This window comes from Cibotium barometz, chromosome 1, assembly GCF_041138505.1.
Source record: "Cibotium barometz isolate CiBa-2024 chromosome 1, ASM4113850v1, whole genome shotgun sequence".
Classification (NCBI taxonomy): domain Eukaryota; kingdom Viridiplantae; phylum Streptophyta; class Polypodiopsida; order Cyatheales; family Cibotiaceae; genus Cibotium; species Cibotium barometz.
The window spans coordinates 65,587,643-65,610,299 of record NC_141046.1 but is presented as its reverse complement, the minus strand read 5'-3'; the positions used below and the strand labels follow the sequence as shown (position 1 = coordinate 65,610,299).

General features: G+C 39.3%; 1 protein-coding gene across 1 annotated transcript; it reads left to right on the top strand.

Moving 5' to 3' along the window:
• Nucleotides 1-17,548: 17,548 nt before the first annotated feature.
• On the top strand, nucleotides 17,549-20,939 carry LOC147642331 (uncharacterized). Its single transcript, XM_086805293.1, has 2 exons — nucleotides 17,549-17,955; nucleotides 20,417-20,939. Exons 1-2 carry the CDS (start codon nucleotides 17,860-17,862, stop codon nucleotides 20,654-20,656), a joined length of 336 nt encoding a protein of 111 aa, XP_086661419.1. The 5' UTR covers nucleotides 17,549-17,859; the 3' UTR covers nucleotides 20,657-20,939.
• The last annotated feature ends 1,718 nt before the right edge of the window (nucleotides 20,940-22,657 follow it).

Here is a 22,657-nt window from a genome sequence, read left to right as displayed (position 1 = left end):
TCATGTGTGCAGCCACATGACTACTTACACATGTAACGTGTGCATGTGTATGCGTGCACATGTCTACACGTGTGTGTTGCTAACAAATCTCAAATTGTGGAACTCCTTGAAATCTTCGCATATTTCGTTAAAGGTGCTTGAGGGTTGTAACACAACACTCCCAATCCAAGCCTTGAAATCTTCCCATATTTTGTTAAAGACGCTTGAGGGTTGTAACACAACACTCCCAATCCAAGCCTCCCAAGTTTTCAAGGTGGTGTTACAAGTTTTCAAGGCTGTGTGAATTGCCTGGTATGGTATTAGGTGTAGCTATCACTAGGCTCACGTCACGTCCCAAATCAAGCATGTCACATCTGTCCAGGCTCATGTGAGGTCCCTGTAGGCTTACATCATGTCCTTGCAGACTCACGTCATGTCTAATTTTAGTAGGACTAAGGGTTCATGTGGTCGCCACCAGAGAGCTCATTGCACACTTTTGGGCCTAGTTTTTCTTAGTTTAGTAGACTTGTTTTGGGGGTGTTTCATGTTCCTAATCCTAATGAGGGAGTTTATGCAAGTAATGGAATGTTATATGATTGTTTTTTGTCGATTTTATATTGCTATATCGCTAAAAAGAAGAAAAAACAAATTTCCACACCCTAATCCACAAGACTGGGAGTATGTTTTTAAGGGAGCTTGGTGGAGGAAGCTTTTACTGGCAACTCTTCTCTCTTAAAAATGTAGACATTCTCTCTCCAGTCCCTCCACCACTACCTTTAGCCCAACCCACCACTACCTCCTACAACCTCCATCACCACCTCTCAGCACAATCCACTATCTCCCCTCTAGCTCAACGTAGCTCCTCCCTTCTCTCTCTCTCTCTCTCTTTCTCTCTCTCTCTCTCTATCTATCTATCTCTCTCTCTCTCTCTCTCTCTCTCTCTATCTCCCACCCTCTTCCCTCTCTCCCACCCTCTTCCCCCTCACTCTTTCTCCCTTATCCATCGTCCCTCTCACTCTCTCTCTCTCTCTCTCTCCCAACCTCTTCCCTTTCTCTCTTCCTCTCTCTCTCTCTCCTTCTCCGTCTCCCACCCTCTTCCCTCTCTCCTTCCTTGCCATCTCCCACCCTCCCTATGCATAATCTCTCCTTCCCTCTCCCTCTCTCTCCCTCTCTCTCCCTATGCATAATCTCTCCTCTCCTCTTCCCTTTGTTTCTCTCTCTCCCACGAACTTCCCCCTCTCACTCTTTCTCCATTATCCACCCTCCCTCTCAGTCTCTCTCTCTCTATCTCTCTCTCTCCTCCCAACCTCGTCCCTTTCTCTCTCCCTTTCACTCTCCTTACCCCTCTCCCACCCTCTTCCCTCTCTCCTTCTCCCAACCTCATCCTTTCTTTCTCCCTCTTCCTCACTCTCCCCTTCTCCCTCTCCCACCTTGTTCCCTCTCTCCTTCCTTGCCCTCTCCCTCACTCTTCATATGCACATAATCTCTCCTTCCATCTCCCTTACCCTTCCTATTCATAATCTCTCCTTCCATCTCCCTCACCCTCCCTTCCTCTCTCCTTCCTTCTCTCTCTCCCCCTCTCCCACCCTCACTTCCTCACTCACCCTCTCCCACCCTCTTCCCTTTCTCTCTCCCTCTCTCTTTCCTCTATCTCTTTCCTCTCTCTCTCTCTCTCTCTCTCTCCTTTCTCTCTCTCCCACCTGCTTTTTTGGAATCAAGAGATTCCCTCCCCCCTCCATCAAGAGAGAGAGGAGCGGAGAGAGTGGGAGAGAGAGTCATGACATAATTATTTGAGAGGGAGAGGATGAGAGAAAGCGAGAGGGAGTGAGAGAGAGAAAAACATAACAACATTACATTCTCAAGATCGATGTTATTGCTTCCAAGTGGAAATAAAACCAAGTTCATTCACATACAACTTCCAAATACAACTCTTCTGTCATAATTGTTTTACACCATCATCTATACCTTTATGGGTGTCGCTTTACACCATCATCTATACCTTTATGGGTGTCGCTTGTCGTCTGGGGTGAAGGCACAAAGTAAGCAAACGGCGTTCATTCCCTTCCACACTTTCTCAAGCAAGATACGCTCAGACGCATCATCAATAAAACCATGGGCTCGCTGTATGGTAATTAAGCCCACCATTTTGGTCTTCACTTGACAAATATCATCATCACTACCAAGAAGTGGTAAGAATGTGAGACCTTTCCATGCTTGTGCACCATCTACGATCTTTTGCTTGACTTGCGCATTGGTGACCTCCTTTTTAGTGATACGTGCGGTAATAACTTCAATGCTAATATTTGATGAGGCCATCATAAAGAATATGAAGGAGGATTGTGGGTGGTGTATTCTACTAAGAAGGCTTAGCGAAATAGTGGTTAACAAAAAGTTCTATGAAGGTTATCTCTATATTTATAGTAGTGGGAGAGGTGTGCTCTACTTTTGCACCAAATTTAAAAAAATCACCTTTCTTCTTTTTTAATGTCAATAATAAAGGCATCTTCCCTCAAATTCCAACACCCTAATAATGAAGGCATCTTTTCATACTTTTTTGGGTAAGAGCAAGTATGTATTTTTTTTTTGTACACCCCATTTCAAATAAGGCTTCGTGTGCTTCATATACATAGGTGCTCGTAATGTGAATACCATTCATTGCATGCACTTCAGGAGTATTGCACGTCATTATGCGCTTGCGCATGTTATTAGATGCCTTTGCATGTGACTTCATGTCATAAAAAACAATGAACTATACAAAATTGAAAATGATAATATTGTAGCCAATTATGAGAAAAAGATATTTTTATTCCCCAAAATAAATTACATCGGGATCACATACTGTTTCCTAAAAACAACAAAAAACTTAAAATTTGACAAGGCAATTAATAAAAATGACAAGGTAAATTATCGTTAAAAGAAGGCTTTATTCTAAAAAGGTTGTTACATCATCCTTACATATTGTTTATTAAAGACAACATGATAGCCTCACGTAACTACATAAGGGTTCCTACAACTTAAATATTGTTTACTTAAGATAACCTGACATAACTATATAAGGGTTCCTACACCTATGTGCTTTTATGAGCTACTCTATTCTTCAACTCCTCTCAAAGGGACTCCTCCTTTTCTTTAGCAATGTAGCCATAACTCTACCGAGTGCTGATGGCGCTTTCAATCTTCATATTCCAGACATATAGATCTTTAGAATCGATGGGCGCTAGAAGCTTGCTCCAAAGATTACGGACCTCTATCGTGATTTTTAGATGTTCTTGCACATCTCCACCTGACTTCGTGCACAAGTTCTTGCAAAAAACTTCAAGGGTATCCTTGAGAGTAGAGTTGGAGCCATTTGATGAAGACATAATGAGATCGACAAGTAAGCGTATGATGGTGACGGAAAGTTAAGTAAAGAAGGATAAATAGGGAGGGAGAGAAATACAATAAGAGAGAGAGGGAGGCAATGAGATATGGGAGTGAGGGTTAGAGTAAGAGCCAGGGGCTCATATATATAGATACATCATACTAAAAACAAAAAGGGATTTTGCATGGATATTTCCTAAATTTAGAAAAGTAACAGCATGGATAAGTGCTTTGTGTAGGAAAAGTAATTGCATGAATAAATGCTATATTTAAGAAAATCGATGTAGACATCAACATTGAGAAGAACTTAAAATAATAAATGAAGATATTCCAACCATCGACATACAACCATATTGATTGTCCTACTAAGACGTTAAAAAACAAAAAGTAAGTAGACCTTCATAGAGTTTTGATAGAACCATGATATAAAGGACATTTTATTTTCGCAAAATGAAGGACATTTTCAAAACAACAGTACAATGTCATCAACTATACAAGGTCCTCTTCAGAGTGTTCTCCTACTAGCTACTGAACATTCTCATTAGGTCCTCCTTTTTTAGAGTGGGTTGATGTATAAACATGTTATGGTTCGCATCTAACCCAAAAATATACAAATAAACAAAATAAAGATGCTTGCATGCACAATATGGTCTACCAGTCCCTACCCTAATTTGAAAATCGGGACATGGGCATGATCGATTCTTTCTCATAATCACCCTATATTTTTCATTCTGTAGTAGTGATTCCTTGGTCTTAATTACAAACACTTCCATCTGCCTAGCCATAATGACCAAATGCTCAAAGACTGTAGCTATGTTTTAAATTGTCGAATCTATTCTCTTGGCTACTATATCCAATATGCCACTTCTATACTTTGTTGACTGATGAGCTGCATCATTTTCTTCTTGGTGTAGTCCCTTTTTTGCAACACAAATCCATCGGGGCCAATGCTCAGACATCATTCATCGTAAGGTTTGCACCTTGTCCAACTGGCCATACAACCACAGGTCTAGCATATAGTAATTACATACTCTCCAAGTATGATCCACGCTACTATTACAAAACCACATGAACTAATGCCTCTGGCCCCTTGAACACTCTCTCATACCATAGAAAGATGAATCTGGAACACTTGATAGTCTTCTTACACTTGCTATCTTGGCCACCTAACCATCCTCAGCAACAAGTGACCTTGTTGTGTAGTGGTGTTCAATGTATAGCCCACATTGAGTCGTGTATGTCATTCTCCACAATTTTTAGCACCTCTGCTTCAATTGCTAATCTCTCTGCATTGTGCTAACCACCTTCTAAACTGAAGGAATAGTGGGTGGAAACTTTAATCTCCTACCTTGTTTCTTGCTGTGTGGCTAGTTTTTTGTGACATAACTGGATGATGTGATGAGTTGTCCTCCTCAAGGTTTATAGCTATGGGTTTTCAATGCCGGCTAACTGTAATATTATCACCAATATATTTTGGTCAACTTTGTTCTTGTGCATGAATGCATGCTTCTTTGTGGATTGCAAGAGGACATTAGTGAGATTTGAAATAGAAACATATAAAGAGATGGTTCCCTTGAAACCCTCTCTTGCTAACCAAGTTACATGTTTAGTTTCTACTAGATTGGTGGTTGGCATGTGCGACAAAGTGGCATCATCCACATCCTATACAGGAGATTAAGTTAACTGATGAGAATCCAAGTTGTAAGCTCTAACCACATTCCATAACAAAAGATTAACTTAACAATTGAGAATCCAAATACAAGCTATGTGTTTTCAAAACCAAGAAATTAATACTTACCCCTACAAGGTGCTTCCTTCAATGGGGATATATAGTATGCTACCAACTAAGCTAATAATTCATGGCTGGTAAGTTTGTATCAGCAACTTTACCATTTATCCACTATGATCTAATGTGTCTGTATTTCAAAATTACCTCTTCTTCACTTAATGCATAACGCCACTGACGTCATAGTCGCTTGTGCTCTTCTTGAAAATTCATGACTACATATTGTACTGTATAGATGTTCAAGCTTTATTCCCAATGAAGAAGACACAACCGCTCACACGACAATCTAATATATTCTCTGGTCCATTGTTATAGACTATTCTTACTAAGCTATAGTTGGCTCTAGCCTCATCGGCCATGAAGCCAAAAAAGTATGGTTTGGGAAAGCCTTTGTGTACCACAACATTGTTAATCATCTCCAAGAATAGAACTTGTGCCATTGTGTTTTCCTCTTTCATTTTGCAAGAAGCAATTGTCATAAGCTCTTGTAAGCTGAATGCCATCATATAACAGTTGTAAAACAACTGAAAAGAAGTTCAAAATTTTTAGGAATTTTACAAGAGTAAACTGTACCTTGGATCATATACATGTGCAACCATTGTTGTCCATCCTTGCACATGCCTGACGTGATCAAAACAAACCCAAGCCCTTCTCAAATCATTGTCTCCTGTTTGACACATACGGTTCACTAGGTCTAAACCCGCCGATGTGGGCCCTGTGGTTGACATTTTAAACACATAACACCACTCCGACTCATCCAAAGCTTGCCCAGGAAAATGACCACCATGGAAGAACTCAAAGCGCATTGTCTGTTCAATTCTAGGATACTAGACTCTACACCTTGTGTTGTACCTTGATTGTAGAAGCATGTACCATCCTCCTGAATCTACAAGAGAATTGGACAACTTAACAATCTATATAAATAAGTTGATAAGAATAAAAATAAATAAATAAAAATCAATATGGAGTTAACATTACCTTTGACATTGAATTAGGGGATGCATGTGTTCTAATAATAGTGACAACTCCATGTTACTAATATTTAATCCATTCTTCATATGCTTCCTAACAATTGCATCCAAGATAATAACCTTACCAATCCATGATGTTGTATTCGGTGTGTTGTTGTCATACTTCCACACAAGGAATAAGTGCACTCAAATAAGCCTCCACAAGAACTCTTTCGAACTACTCTGGGAAACTTTATGTGACTCTCCATAGGTTTCATCCCCAATAATGGCCATCATGTGCTTTATCCATTCCTTGCATTGGAGGGGTTGAAGGATCAAATTCCTTTTGTAACCTCAAAGCCACATTGCCATTGTCAATTTGAGGAATCTCTTTCACCTTCTCAATATGCATGCATCTAATATCATTCTTCGAAGAACACCTGCATGAGATTCCTTAGATAGTAAGTATTTGACCACAATCTTCTGATAGGGTGTGCATGTGGGAGAATCTTCCATTGTAAGATCAATAATGACTTGCTTTGGTATGCTTGCTATAGTATTGTTCTCCTATTATTACAACAATAAGGTATTCTGTTTTGTTATATCTTTATCAAAGATATAACATGGTTCCTCTCCAGTGGGTCTAGCTGATTGGATAGATATAAGATGATTTACACCATCATCTTATGGTTTGATTGTAAAAATTTCAATCCTTAATGGTGAGTAGATAACATTCCAACATAATCATCAGGCTTAGTAATATAAAAATGTCCCTCCATAGTCTTAACAGAAGTTATGTTCTCCATGCCAATAAACAAAAACACATACTAAAACAAGATCAAGGAGAAATATATCTCTATTTGCAAAGTACTATATCTCACAAAAATAACTCATAAACACACAACAAACTAATGAAAACGAATTTAAATTTTAAACACTAAATCTATACATTAAAATAAATTATAAAAAATATATTCATTTTGCATAAAATTATATTATTTTTGAAAATCATAAAAACATTCTTCAATCATTATAAATAGTGTCATTAATGCGCCACCTAGATGGAGATGAGCCTTTATTGCTTAAGATTTGTGAAACCATCCTAAACGATAATGGCTCCCTTATTGTCATTAGTACTATGTATCAAGTGACAACCGTGATAGTACAAGCCGAGCAATATGGCTTCATATTAGACACCCTATTGAATGTGTGGTGTACACCAAAGATTGGAAAGGTGTTTGGACAAGAGGTAAGCAACACTAACCATAGAGGTGTTTGGACAAGAGGTAAGCAACACTAACCATAGAGGTGCTTATGATTCTCATAAAAGGTTGCCATTGAACATCACTTTCAGTTACAATATATGATCTCATGCTCTTGTGCAAACATATATCCTTATCATTGCTACCTTCATTGAGCATAGTTGGAATAAACCATGCACAACCTTTCTCACCTGATTATATCATTGATCCTTGCACCACAATGCATTGGGGAAGACACCCAAATGGGACAACATGGTGAGGTATGGTATAAACATATAAGTTCTCCAAATTATGGGAGTTGTATACTATGTGTAATTTAGAGAAATGTTTTCTTTGCAGGTGGATGTCAATGTGGATATGACTTTTGGGATAGCTTGTGAAAGCAACATGCAAAAGAAGAGCAAGTGATAGTTGTTAACTCATTCCTAGGGTTAACAAGAGCTACCACCATTATCTTACATCAAGGAGTCAATGTAGATATACTAAAAGGTCATACAATCAAGATATGAAGTAATGGTGTCCAAAGCTACAACTTGGATGGGCTCCCATAATGGTGTGCTGGAGTATTTCTGGTGATTCCCACTTCAAGAGCGTGTGGTAGTAAGTTAGGATGAAATCTTGAGTGATGTACTTCATGGATATATTATGAGAGTAGTCATTGTAATATCATTAGGCCTCTTATGAGCCTAAAGATCTCGCGGTTAGCCACAGTTTAAGTGAGTGTGAACACTTATGGCCATGTATATAAGTGAATCTCTCTCATAATACAATACACTCTCCCATTGTGCAATAGAGTCTTGCTCTCGCTAGTCCTCTTGCTAATCTCTCTCTTTAATGCATGCTATAGTGAGTGTGTGTGAGTGATGTGAGGTGAGAGGAGGGCCGAGTACACGTAGTGCAACGCGATGGTGTGACAATGCTCGGGCGGGAGGGAGGCACGGTGGAATTGCTTCTCAAGGAGTTGTAGAGCTTGGAGACCTTGAGGGTTATGAGCTCGGCCATTGGAAAGATCCTCATGACAGTTGCGGTTCACCAGGTAATCTCTTGTTGGATGTGTTTCAAGGAGGGTTAGGATGAGCCATAACATTTTTGGTGCCGTTTGCCGGGGAGCCATCCCTTGGATTTTTCCATCGTTTTTCTCTAATCTATGCATTACCCATTGCCCATTATCTTGATTAATGGTTTCCCATGAAAAAGATGTGGATTTGATGGAGATTTGTGTGTGATTTTGTGAGAAATAGCTCTCTTTTTTGTTTTGTAAAGAATGCTTTTTAGCTTAATTTGTTATTTTTGTTGTTGTTAATGTGGTTTTTAATGTTCTTAGGGCTTGCACATAGAGTGTATTAGGCATAGTTTGCATCCATTGCAGCAAACAATGCAATAGAATGTATTTTTTAGTGAATGTTAGCTCTCTTTAGAGTTAAACATAGAGCTTGAATCATTAATTTTAGCTTAAATTGTGTGTTTTTTGTTGAAATTCTATATATTAGAGTGTTAGCAAGCATTAGGAGTAGCTTAATCATTGAAAAAATTTCTCAAAAACATCAAAAAACTCTTAAAAATGACTAATCTTTCTTGATCGACTGGTTCTTATCATTAAGGGTGATTAATCCACTTCAAGAGATAAAATTTTAGAAAATGTGTTATTTGGGGTTCAAATTGATCATGTAAGTAGTCGTAATTAGTGTTTTTGAGTGCTAATTACATCAATTTATTCATCAATTAGAGGAATTTGACTCTCTTTTGCTTAATTTTGCCTTAAAAGAAGAGACCAAAATAAAGAGTCTGATTAATCTCTAATTATATATTAATTTACACATTAGTTGATGCACATAGCTTAGCAATGCCTTGCTCTCCCCAATGATGTGCTTAATTGTGTGAATTAATTAGTGATTAGGGGTTAATTAGAGCCCTTGATTAGTCTAAAAGAGAAAAAGATTAGTGAAAAGATAAATCTTAGATTAATTTCTAATCACTTTTTTATATAATTAATTAAGACTAATGAGCATTGAATGAGTAGATGCTCATGAGTTGTCAAATTATCCATTTTGGGGGTCATTTATGAGGGGTGTAAGGGGGTGTCATAAAAAGGTTGACTTTTTTGATTCCCACTTGCCTTTTTGGGAAGATGCCAATATCTCCATAATTTAAAATTCAAAAAATACTCCCCTCCAACAAGGAAATTTAAATTTTTCACTAGACTTTTAAAAAAAAATCACGTGAGCCATGTGGCTTACGCTGTGAACCAATTTTGCACTCACGCCTTAAGGGTTCACGTCCCAAAAAAAAAGTCCACACATGAGCCACGTGGCTCACACTGTGAACCGTTCTTGCTTTCTCACGCCTTAAGGATTCACATCCCAAAAAAAAAGGATCAAAAATTGGTTCACGTCCTAAGCGGCTTATGCCGTGAATCATTTCTGCACACTCATGCCTTAAGGGTTCACGTCCCAAAAGAAAAAAAATCAAAATCAGTTCACGTTCTAAGCTGCTCATGCTATGAACCATTTCGGCACTCTCACGCCTTAAGGGTTCATGTCCCAAAAAAAATATATCGAAAATCGGTTCACGTCCTAAGTGTTTCACGCCTTGAACCGTTTCTGCTCTCTAACACCTTAAGGGTTCACGTCCCCAAAAAAAAAAAAAAGATTCACATCATAAGTGTTTCACGCCGTGAGCCATTTTTGTACTTATGCCTTAAGGGTTCGCGTCCAAAAAAAAATGATAAAATCTGTGAAGTATGTTTCACACCGTGAACTGCACCCTGCTAGTTCACGCCATGAAAGGGGGTTCGTCGGCCAAAAAAAAAGACTTTAAAAAACAGCCCTGTTTGGAGGCTCGTATCTCCTAAACGATGAGTCTGGTGAACGTGCTCTAGTGCTCATTTAGAAAGCTGGCATCGAGCTCTTCCAATTTGGTCTGGACCATTCGAGGAAAAAATCCATCATTTTGGCTTCCGACCAGTAACCTCAAAATTTGTCCTAGAAATCGAGGCAAAAAATGGTCCTTAAAGCACTAAAAATCACCCAAAACAACGTGAAAACGACTGCGAACCATATTTGGACTACTTTCTAAGGGTCTAAATGACAAAATCACGAAAGACTCAGAGAGACAAAGTTGTAGTACTCCAAAAATACTACAACTCTCATATACAGAGTTTTTCTAAATTCCTTTTGGAACATCTTTAAAATCGGGTTGTGAAACAGGGAGAAAATTCCCAGAAAAAGTTTTCATCTTCAAACAGTGATGGAAAATAGGTTTTGAGACCTCCTCTTCCATCGAGGATGATACTAGCATGCACTTTTTTCGAAAAAAATTCTCTAAGGTCGTTCACGTGCATGTAGCGTCTAAGCTAGTTAGGGCAAACGGACACTTGTTTGACCCTATGAAGAGTACACCATGCCTCCTAAGGCAACGAGCTGTAACAGGCTGTCATAAATCATTAAAAAAATGGTGTGCTTTTTGATTAAGGAGCAATTACAGAGTCAGACATGGCAACGATAGAGGGATTACGTGGGCCGACACCCTCATGCCAACAAGAAGAGTGTCATCGGGTTTTCCACCTCTTGTCACTTCAATCCCACCAGGCTTTGGTCCTTTACCTAACATTCCCACAAACCCTATAGAGGTACCAACACTTTCCAACCCCTGGATGCCCACACCTTGGACATATTGACTAGTCTGGGTTGCTCAAGGACTGAGTGAGTCCCTACCCACATGAGCACTCACATACGGCCTTAGTGACTCATACAAAAACACGGCGGTACAAATTTCAAAAATCATGGGCGAATACGACAGAACAACTGATCCTGTTCAATTCATTCAAATGTTTGAACATAGACGTGAAGCCTTTGGAAATCCAAATTGCCCAGCAAGGTACATGTATGGAACCTATGATTAGTGGAAAAGGCTAGTCGATGGTTCATCACATTGATGCTCGCGATCAAGACAAACTTTAGAACCTTGAAGTCAGCCTTTATCCATGGCTTTTCAAGACAAGGTGATCGATGGAGTGTAGCAAGTGAACTATATTCAATTGATCGTAAACCAAATGAAACCATTAGAGACTTTATCCTTCGGATAAAACTCTTGGACTCACGATGTGAGTCATGGAAAAAATCAAACGATTCTCAATTGAAGAGATGTCTCATGATGGCTTAAAGAAAAATAGCTTACACAACTTGATCATTGTATCCAATCTAGAAACATTTGATCAGTGTTGTAAAGAAGCAATACGTTTAGATGACAACATGATGGAAGATGATCATGATACGAGATGTTCCTCATCTAAACCAAGTGAAGCAATGGCTAGCGAAAAATTGATCTCGGAGTTTTCATTCACCAAATTTTACAAAGCCTTGCTTAAAAGCTTTGAACCGACGTGTCTAAAAGAGGATGATCTCCTTCAAAACCACCCATCCTTAATGCCTCTACAAGTGATAGGAGAAATGCCTTGTGTTAAGTGCAATCACTACAACCATCCCAATCCCCATTATGCATACAAGGCACTTGCTTTTCTATACTACATATATTGCAAAACCTTTGGTCATGATACTACCCAGTGTTCCAATTCATCAATAATTAACTCAAAACCTCCATCTCTCGTGCACCAAAAGTAGGAATAGTCCAAAGGGTACTTTAGTGTTTTTATTATTGTGGACGGCACAAATGGCTAATTGCACAGTTTGGAATACTTCCATGCCCATAATCATTGACACTTTGCAACCTATGTGTGAACGATGTGGCATTGATCACATGTTCCAAGATTGCCCAAGGCGAGATTCTTTAATGCAACTTGCCTCACAAAATACAACTCTAAGTATCTTAAGTGTACAAAATGGGTAATTGTCCATGGTACCCTTGAATGTGCTTATGTGATTGCAAGCCAAGGCATGAGAAACGTTCAAAAAGAATGCAAAAGATAACACTTCAAAATGGGTAGAAGAACATGTCTTAAAGCAGAAACCAAAAGAGAAATCAAAACCTTCTAAGCCCAAGAAAAAGAAGGGACAACAAACTATCGAAACCAAGGTTGAAAGAGAGGACAGGGAAAAGGAGCCTGTGGAGGACCTAACCCCAAAAGAGCCAAAAGCTACACATGATGCAGAAGTATCCACCTCAAAGGCTACCACACAAACCACAACACCAGAGCGGAACAATTGGAGGATAACCAAGGAACATTTTGGAGAGTCATCGACCTTTTGGTATGCATCAAAGAGAGAGGTACACATTAGAAGGATTTAAGTTTAGATCCAAGAACCATCGTACACATTCATGTTTTGCATTATACAATACATCAGGGCTACATTTCTTTTCTTTCTCTTCTCCTTTGTGTTGATAAGCCACCTTGAACTTTGAAAATTATCTAGCAAGTGTATCCACTTGTCTAGACTCACAGGTCTGTGAGGCCTTTCAAAGTAAGTAACTTGCAGGGAGCAATCATGTTCTTTTCATTGGGAACAAATTGTACACATCCTCACAATCCAATACATGGTGAATAAATTTAAGAATGACCACAAACAATTGTGTAGAGGATGGAGATATGCATCAATGGAAGTGTTTTCAAAATATAGGTGTATCCATACGTGCATGGTGGGCTAGTGGGAAGGTTGCGAATGAAAATATTCCCACCATAGATTGTTAGCGAGAATGTGCAATATCCCCATTGGAGGCATCACCTTGTTGGGGTAAAAAACTAATCTACTTAGAGCAAAGGTGAAATTATATTTGGTATTATGAATATGATGCTTGTCTTGTGACACTTCTCTTAGGTCTTAGAATACAGTTCCTTGGAAGAAATTCCATGTCCCACTGGAGGCATCACCTTGTTGGGGTAAGAAATTAATCTTAGAGCAAAGGTGATATCATATTTGGTATTATGAATATGATGCTTGTCTTGTGACACTTCTCTTAGGTCTTAGAATACAGTCCTTGGAAGAAATTCCATGTCCCACTGGAGGCATCACCTTGTTGGGGTAAGAAACTAATCTACTTAGAGCAAAGTTGATATCATATTTGGTATTATGAATATGATGCTTGTCTTGTGACACTTCTATTAGGTCTTAGAATACACTTCCTTTTGGAAGAAATTCCATGTCACCAATAACCCAATAAAACCACTTCTCTTAGGTCTTAGAATACATTTCCTTGGAAGAAATTCCATATCACCAATAACCCAATGAAACCACAAGCTGTAGTGCATGTTCAAAAGGGTACATCTAGTAGAAAAAGAGGTACAAGCATTGTAAAGGGTTGGATTTGTCCTACAAATGGCTGACACTAAACATGACAAAGAAATATATCTAAATAACGCTGCCATGCACAAGAAGGTATTGTCACAACTTACATCAAAGGGTTGGATTTGTCCTACAAATGGCTGACACTAAACATGATAGAGAAATATATCTAAATAACGCTGCCATGCACAAGAAGGTATTGTCACAACTTACATCAAAGAGAATAAATTGCATTTACCTTGTTTGCAAAGATAATAGATCTTACCTTGACCTTGTTTGTAAAGAGAATAAATCTTACCTTGACTTTGTTTACAACACAAAGGGTGGTTAAAAAAACATGAACATGAAGTTCATACAATAGAAATGTCCACCTTTGCATTAGTAGGGAAGAAATGTGACCATTGTAATGTTGTGCATGCTTGGATTTTCAATGCAGGTAGGCATGTGTACTTTATGTACACTGTACCATTACATTTTTCCTTGTGTTTCTTGGATTGGGAGCAAGCACACAAGGAAGCATAAATCTTGAGCAAGAAAGAAGTGAAGAGTGGAATAGAGAAAACTTGGCTCTCAAGACTTAGATGAACAATAATTATTTTCACTTCACCCAGACACTCACGCTTACAATGAGTGAGCACGGATGAAGATTTCAAGGGAGCTAATTTTCTCAGTAGCTTTCTCCTTGTTTCTCTCTCTCTCCTCTCTCTCTCTCTCTCTCTCTCTCTCTCTCTCTCTCTCTCTCTCTCTCTCTTACACACACACACACACACACACACACACACCAATGGTACAATCGTTGGAATCTACCTTTCAATGGGGAAGGATTAACTTTTGAGCATATCAACTCTAAATTTTTTAGAGGTGGTAGATTTAGAATCCATTTTTTAAGGACTTTCCAATGGTATGTCACATGTGTGGGTTTTGATGTAAGATTCATATGACCCCCTTTTTTCTAGTAAAGTGATGGCATGGCTCTTCTTAGAGGGCCTTTTTTTAGTTCAAATTTTGCCTAGCATCTTATTAGCAATGCCAATTTACAAATATTCCATTATGATATTGTAAAATATCTCCTTTTCTCTCTGAAAACCAATTTATAACTACTACATTATGACATTGTAAAAGATCTCTTTTACTCTCCCAAGACCAATAGCATAAGATCTCTAAACATGAGATCATCTACAAGTGGTAGGATTTGAGTCATTGGACATACTTATCAACTAGTGCCTTTAAACAACTAGGTACTATGCAATGTCTCCACATACTTAATTGTACAGATTCTTCAAAAATAGATAAGTCCAACCAGAATTCGCTTGGAATGGAAATCCACATCTCAATTTGATCGAGTGGAAGTCCACACTCTGAAAGCAACAACTCCAAAACCCTCTTGGAGATGAGGCACATATGGATTGAGGTCACAAAATGTAAAACTAGTGCTACACGGTCTCTTGGAGATGAGGCATAGATAGATTAAGGTTAGAGATGAGGCATAGATAGATTAAGGTTAGAGATGGATTAAGGTTACAAAATGTACTACTAGTCCTACATGGCCTCTTACACGCTACCATTTCCTAATATGGCATTGTGTCTCTCTGCCCTTGCTAATGATGACCATACAACTTTCTCAAATAATGCAAAAAAAGCTATGTTGAACTTATATGGCTTACCACATTATTACTAAAATATGATTTACATCTATACTCACAACAATATATAAAGCTTTGCCACACTTGTGAATCTTGTGAGCTATTGTTTCATATGAGTACATAGACTAGTGACGAGTCCTAGCAGAAACACACACACACACATACACACACACACATTGTTATGAGAATGAATTCATGAAATATTTTATATATTCCCATGTTGTGTATTTATGGATTCTTAAAATTCCCCAGTTTTTATGTTATGAATTCTTCTAGACAGGTTTAGATTGGAATGTCATTCTAAATCCGAGTGATGTGAATCCGTACATGCGTGGGAGTATTGGTTGCATCATCTTGAGTGATGATATGAAGTTTCATATGGTTACTTATATTTTTAGCCAATTAATTGACTGGCGTAGTTGATGTAAGTGTAGATCATTGGATGTGATAATGGAAGCGAGTTGGTGGGGTGGTCAGGAATATATTTTGAGACTCAACCTTGGATGTCCACACACGTGCCCAAAATGACTATTATGAATAATCTAGGGCTGATTATTATTATAATTATCTTTATTCAAATCAAAAGAATATAAATATCAAAAGTAAAAATAAATATACTTTAATATCATATAATAATAATAATGTATACTAAAAAGCTTATTGATAAAAAAAGTAAACTTTTCTTAAAGTTGATCCCTCCAAAGTAGTCTACTTTTACTTTACAATCGAATTTAGCAAAACGGCCCACGTAAGGTTGTAGACCAATAATTTTAAGTATGAACTCAAGTATATTCTGGTGAAAGACCAAAGAGTTATAGCTGCCTGTAAGTTACAGGCCTATACCTGCATATAGGGAGCCAAGATAGGCTATAAGACAAGCAAACGTCTACAAAGAGTATCAATTTCTTTTATTGTTTTTCTTATATGGTTTAATTATTTCATGACAGAGAGAGAGAGAGAGAGAGAGAGAGAGAGAGAGAGAGAGAGAGAGACGTAGGAGGCGGCATAAACATGCTCCCCAAGCGACACAACCTATTGCTCTGCCTTAACTAGCCTTTCGCTAAGAGTGGCAGGTCGTCTCTCATGACCACCCTCCAGGTGGGAACGCTCAAGCACATGATGAGGCCCTTCCCAAAGACAATGTACATAGTGATGATGTATTTGGGTCAGAATGATGAGTTTACAAAGTCATCCTCACAGAAGGATGCAGCATTAGGGCTATATGTAACCACTTGATCATAGGGAACTTCATGGAAGGTGCTTAATCACTTATGGTTTGGGGTATTTTACAGGTGTACCTATTCAAGTCATGTGCCTTTCCACTTTGGGTGAGGATGATATACGAGTCTTTTAGAATAGATGGCTCTTGGAGAGGAGTCTTGAGCAGGATATCATTGAGGGTCCGGCAGTCCGGTCGGTGTGAGAGTGGTGAGCAAGACAGGGAAGCACATCTATATTCATCTAACTCAAGGGATGATTACGGACTATGATGGGTGTCCTATCAGATACTTGCACTGGGACCCCGGTGAGCGGGAGCGGAGGGATGCTTTTAACCCTATGAAAAGCATGTCCTTCTTCAGTTACCTTGTGCAGAACGCCTGACACTTAGTTCTAGGACAAATCTAGAGAGTCCCTACAAAATCTCCCTTCTTGTAATTTTTTTCATACTTAATAGAAGTCTCTTTTTCAGAAAAGAAAAAAAAGCGAATTTTTCTATGTTTGCTCAAACCACCAAGTGCCTGCACCATGAATACACAACACACCACTTGGAGTTGAAAGGGTTTTGCAACACAATTCTTAGGCAACGTATAGAGAGAAGCTATATAGTTCGAAAGCAAAAGGTGTCAAGGCCAATTATGCCCACACGAACTTTGTTAGAACAGGTGTGGATCAAACCACCAAGTGCATGCACCATGAATACACAACACCCTACTTGGAGTTGAAAGGGTGTGGATCAAACCATAGTTGCTTTTAGACGAGTGTCACACCCGTTTTTTAGCATTTTGGTCGTAAAATACTTGTGAAATTTTAAAATGCCATAAAAAATTACACTAAAATTACCAAGCCAATCAATTTTCAAAAATCACCACTTAGAATGATTTTTTAAATAAGAAACGCAAGGCACTAGATACAGGCCACGTGGCTTCACTTCGTTCTAGGGTGTTTTTTTTTTTTTTGGGGTGGGGGGGGGGGGGGTGTGGGGAGAGGGCTCCTACGCTACCCAAGTAAATACGGTCATGGGATATGTATCTTTTTTGCGCATGATGGCTCTGATGCCACTGTAACTTTGACAGCGTGCTACTGTACCCCCATGATACCCCCCAATTTCGCACTCTCGACGATTAGTAAAGGGCTCTTTTTCTCTGTAAAAGCTCTGTGCGAGGCGGGACCTTCGATGGCTGGGAAGAAGGCGTGCCCTTGGCGTGAAGAGGCACCCATGCCCCCTCTCGCCATCATCAATTTGCGAAACAGCTGCATTCCCTCTCTCACGCGCACAGAGAGCTTGGCAATAATCGAAAGATCTCTTTCAAAACACAGGCAAAGAGGGCTTCCCTTCTTTCATCTCTTGCAGTGAGTAGGGTTAGGTTTTCTGTCTTTTAGGGGTTTTGGGCAAGAAGGGCTAGCTGGCTGGAACCTGCCTCGATGCGCTTCTGTATCCTCATTAACCTGATTTTGCTTGCCTTATGGAGCATGGCAGATTGCACACGTGTCATCCCTGGAGGCCCTTCTCATGTTAAGGTAATCTTGTTCCTTTCTTTTACACTCTTGTTTTTGTGACATGTTTTTTTTGCGTTAGAACTTCATTTCACACAACTTTCTGTAGATGTCTTAGAGAACACCCGGCCCCCTTTTGCAACCCATTTTGTGTAAGAGGCATTATCTTGACCTCGCAGCCTTGGATGGAGAGCACTCTTTAAGTGAGTATCTGATGTTAATGATGGGCGCATGACCAGCTCTGGTGGCATGCCTGCCATGAAGATGTATATAGTATGTGTGTGCAGATTTTCCCCCAAACAACTACACTGGTTAGGAAGCTCCACAGGCACCATGTCAAGGTGCACCCTGTGCCAAATCCAAAAACACTTTGCCTCTGTTGTATGAACTTCAACTTACAAGGTCACAGCCACATGTGTGCATGCTATCTTATGGTCTATCTACATCTCAGAGGACACCCATTGTCAACATGCACATGTTATTGGGCATGTGCCTGTGGCATCTTAATCGGGTCATATAATCTACCAGGTCCCAGCCACATGTCATTGGGCCTATGCCTATGAATCTTTAATGCTTTACCCATATATGTTGTCGTCCTAAAATAAGTAATTTAAAATGGCAAACAACACTTAATGCCATAAGTTTTTCCTTCTTCAACTTGGATGGAAAGGCTCATCATTGAATACAGGTATAAAATGTTCTCAGACGCGTTCTTGTCAGGCATAGGGTCAACATAAATACAGAATACAGGTATAAAATGCTTTCAGACTGGTGCCTGTCAGGCATTGGGGACATGCATTCGAATACCCATACTGTGCAAGCCATGGAAGTGTACTTCCGAACTATTTTCACCAGATTTTCAAAACTTCAAGATTATAGAAGAGTTTCAAAGCACTCAACTCCTCTGCATGTCATAAGCCAACATGCCTTTGAAACAAGTTAAAGACCATTGTTTCCATGAATGTAGACCTGTGCTCCTAGGGCTTAAAAAAGGTTGGATTCCAGAAAGCTGAATTTGAAGAGGGTAGGCAGAAGTGGGCATTTTGTGCACCTTTTTAAAAAATACATGTGTGCAATGCACAAATTACAATGTATATGGTCAGTGCACAAATGATCAGCGACCTGCTTGTATATGTGATGATGGCCCATTGACTCTGTAGCTAATGATTTGGTACTTCTCTTCTAAGGAATAGCATTGCCGAAGCTTTGACACAAACTATGCCAAAATCTAAACCAATGTCAAACTGTTGCCATAATGTAACCGCTTCTTCCAAAATGTGGATAGACCATTGTCATTTCTTCTGGCTGAAATACAACTCAAATAGGTTGACCCCACCAATTGTTTACAAAGGGGAGGCTGTAAACTAGATGAGTGCCTCCTTGTGGACCATTTGAGCTTGTCTTGTATGAAGGCCAGAGGTTTGTGGCTTTCTACATGCATGATGGTCGTAGGCACAGACGACAATTATTGAAAAGCACACTTGCAAGTGGGAATAGAACACCCAAATACTCCTTGGTTTCCTGGGATTGGCCCCCACAGAGTGGCGGAGACAGTTGACACTAGCGCGCAAGAATGCGAGTCGAAGCTTGAATTCGAGGTCCATTGACATGGGAGACTTGCAGCATCCCTCAGAATTGTGGATCCACATCTACTACCCATGGTGCCAGCCAGGGCAGATGCTGTTCATGGATATGCTCCATGAGCACATGGGGTTGACCAGCTAGGCTCTTGAAAGATGTCAGAAGTCGACTAGTGAACATATCACACTCACAGACACCGATTCCTTTGTAGATAGATGCAATCAACTTGATTGGATCTGGGTCCCATAGTTGCCATAAGCTGCTTACAATGCGTTTGTTATGTCTTGTTGCCCCAGTTAACTTACCCCCCCCATTTTTCTTATGTTCCCCTCCCCCCTCCCCCCTCCCCCCTCCTGCGAAATTTGTTACATCCCCGGGTTCTTTCCCTACCCCAATTCTACCTAATTATCTTAGTTTTGTTCTCGTTGAAATAATGTATGTCAAAGAAAGGAAGTATACTTAACACATGTAACCCTGTTCAAAACTTTTAGTACTCGTACGGCTCCATTCTGTACTGTCCTCAAGCACTACATTCTACGATTGGCCTTGAAGAACTTATGGAGCAAAGATGAGGGAAAGGTGCTTGATGACTGGCTTGCTTTATGAAATCCCAGCCAGTGAGAAATGACCCATCGGAGGCCAATCAACGGGCCCAGCGTCTATCTGGAAAATCATTCAGGGTGATTCCAGGTCATCAAGCCCAAGACTGTTTGGGGTAATAACCATGTCTTCTCGTTCACTTGAAACATATCCAGCTGACCTCGAATACACACGACTTTTTCTCAATTGCAACAGCCATGCTTCCTCATGAGTGGGAGCTGTTTACATACGATCATAGTGTTGTGTCAATCTAATGTTATATGCTTACCTTCTAATCCCTTGTAATTGTTGGAATGTGGGGCAGGTTAGCAATTTAAATAGGCATGCAATTGATTTTGGAGGAAGTAGAATGGCTAGATTGGGCCTCAAGCTTGGAAAGAAATCATTAATGGCATTCGACCTTGAAGACTATGGTGATTTAGAGGCACCACCTGGACTACCAGAAGCTAGACATGGGCCTGTAGTTTTTTTCCGCCGAAAAAGGCGGCGTACACTTCCTCCCCCTGGTTCTCATTCGCAAGCGGAGTCCAAAGCACAACCTTAACAACAGCTATAAGTATTATAATTTGCTGCAAGTTCTGTACCAAGCTGTAAAACCTATGACTGGGTGAACGTTCTTGATCTGCAGCAGTGCCTCTTAGCATGTCCTGTTAGCAGTATGCCATGTAATAAAGAATCTAAGGATGAGACCTCTGTATAAATACCATGATGGTTAGCAGTTCGGGATAGAAGGCTAAAACCTGATTAAAAGATTAGTCATATTAAAGTTTCTTGTTGCTTATATTCAAAGATTTCAGTATTTTGAGGAATTCAAAGATTTTCGAAAAGTAGCCCTTGACTTTACTTAAAAGCGTTCTGTTCTTGCCAAATGATTAGGTCAAAAACTAGATAATGTCATGCCATGTTACCACGAAAGGTGTCATGAAATGCTTTTGCTCTTTTTCTCCAGCCCTTGATTGGGTATGGTTCTTTAGTGAAGATTCATTGACATTCAACAAGGTGAGACCATTTTACTCGATGGAGGTGGGCTCTCTAGGCTGCACACATTACACAAGCACATCATTTCTGGGTTGTGTACAAAGATTTTAATACATTGTGCATGTTTGGGTTGCCTTGATCTGAGTTTTGTTTCCACCATTCATGTCAAAATTCTCTCGACCATGTTCAACTGAAATTGATAGTTGTTGGAATCTGAATAGTTGTAGCAACAGGGGTAGCCTTTGCTAGAAAATACCACAGCTCACACTTGACTTCATGATGTGTAAGGGCCTTCTAAAAGGTGTTCAGATTAGGAGGACCACGGTTTTTAGGTGATAGTATAGTTTTGACCAAAGCATGGTTGGTAGTTTTGTGCAAGGAGACTATGAGTGTCTATTACATCACTAATAAAAAATGGTGGTTCATCACTCTATGCACATGACAATGTTTGCATGCGCATGGAACCATCTTGAACGTGAGGAATTTAATAAGTGTTCAAAATAATTTCTTTTTTGACAAACAAATCAATTAATACCAAAGCTTGTGCATCATTAGAATGATAATGAAAAATATAGGAAAAAATGCAAGAGAAGGGGTCCATGAATGAACACACTTAATCAAGTTCCAAGACTTGAGGAAATAACTTCTCAACATTGACGAGATCATTCATGACAAGGAAATGGTTAACATCACCCTCAACTCTTTGCATGAATCTTATATGGGTTTCAATCCTTCTTTCCTCAGCTTTCTTTAAGAGAAAATGCAACCCCTCTTACCGACCAGGAGCTTGTTAGCTATTGTTATAGGAGGAGCAATCAAGAAAGAATGCGTCTCTTAGTTCCAACAGTGATCAGGCTCTTGTCTCACACCAAGGACAAAGGCAAGAAGTTCCAATAAAGAACAATTCAAATCAATCTTTTGAGGCTAAGGATGATTCCAATAAGTCAAAGAAGGTTACTTGCTAGTATTGCAAGAAGCTTGGCTATGCACGTGAATAGTGCGATAAACTACAAGCTATAGAAAAAAAGAAAAAGTAATCTAATAAAGATTCTATCAATTTTATCTTAGAAAACCAAAGTGCCAAGAAAGAGAAATCTCCAAATGTTTTTCTTGAACACTTCTTCCTTATGGCTATTTACAGCTTTAATCTTGACCATGATTCATGTCTCAATGTAACTTCTCACACAGAGCAATTGCTTCAGATAGTTAGCATCTTAACAGTAGTACTTCCAAGCACTTTACTTCTCAAAGAAGTTTGATCAACAATATGGGAATCTATGGAGGATGGTCACATTGTTATGTGTGTGAACAATGCCTGTTATCCAGTCAAAGGTATTGGTGAGATTTACTTCACTATTACTAGTGGGAGTAAGGATCTTTGTCTTCAAAATGTACTTTTTGTTTCAAGTATAAGAAAGAATTCTCTTTCAGTGCCCACTCTAGCAAGGGGGGTTTCTTAAAGTTGAATTTGCATATGATAAATGCATTACTTCGTGATAGAGAACAAGACAGACAAATCGTACTTATTGGAACTCTTAACCATGGTTTATACAAATTGGACATATAT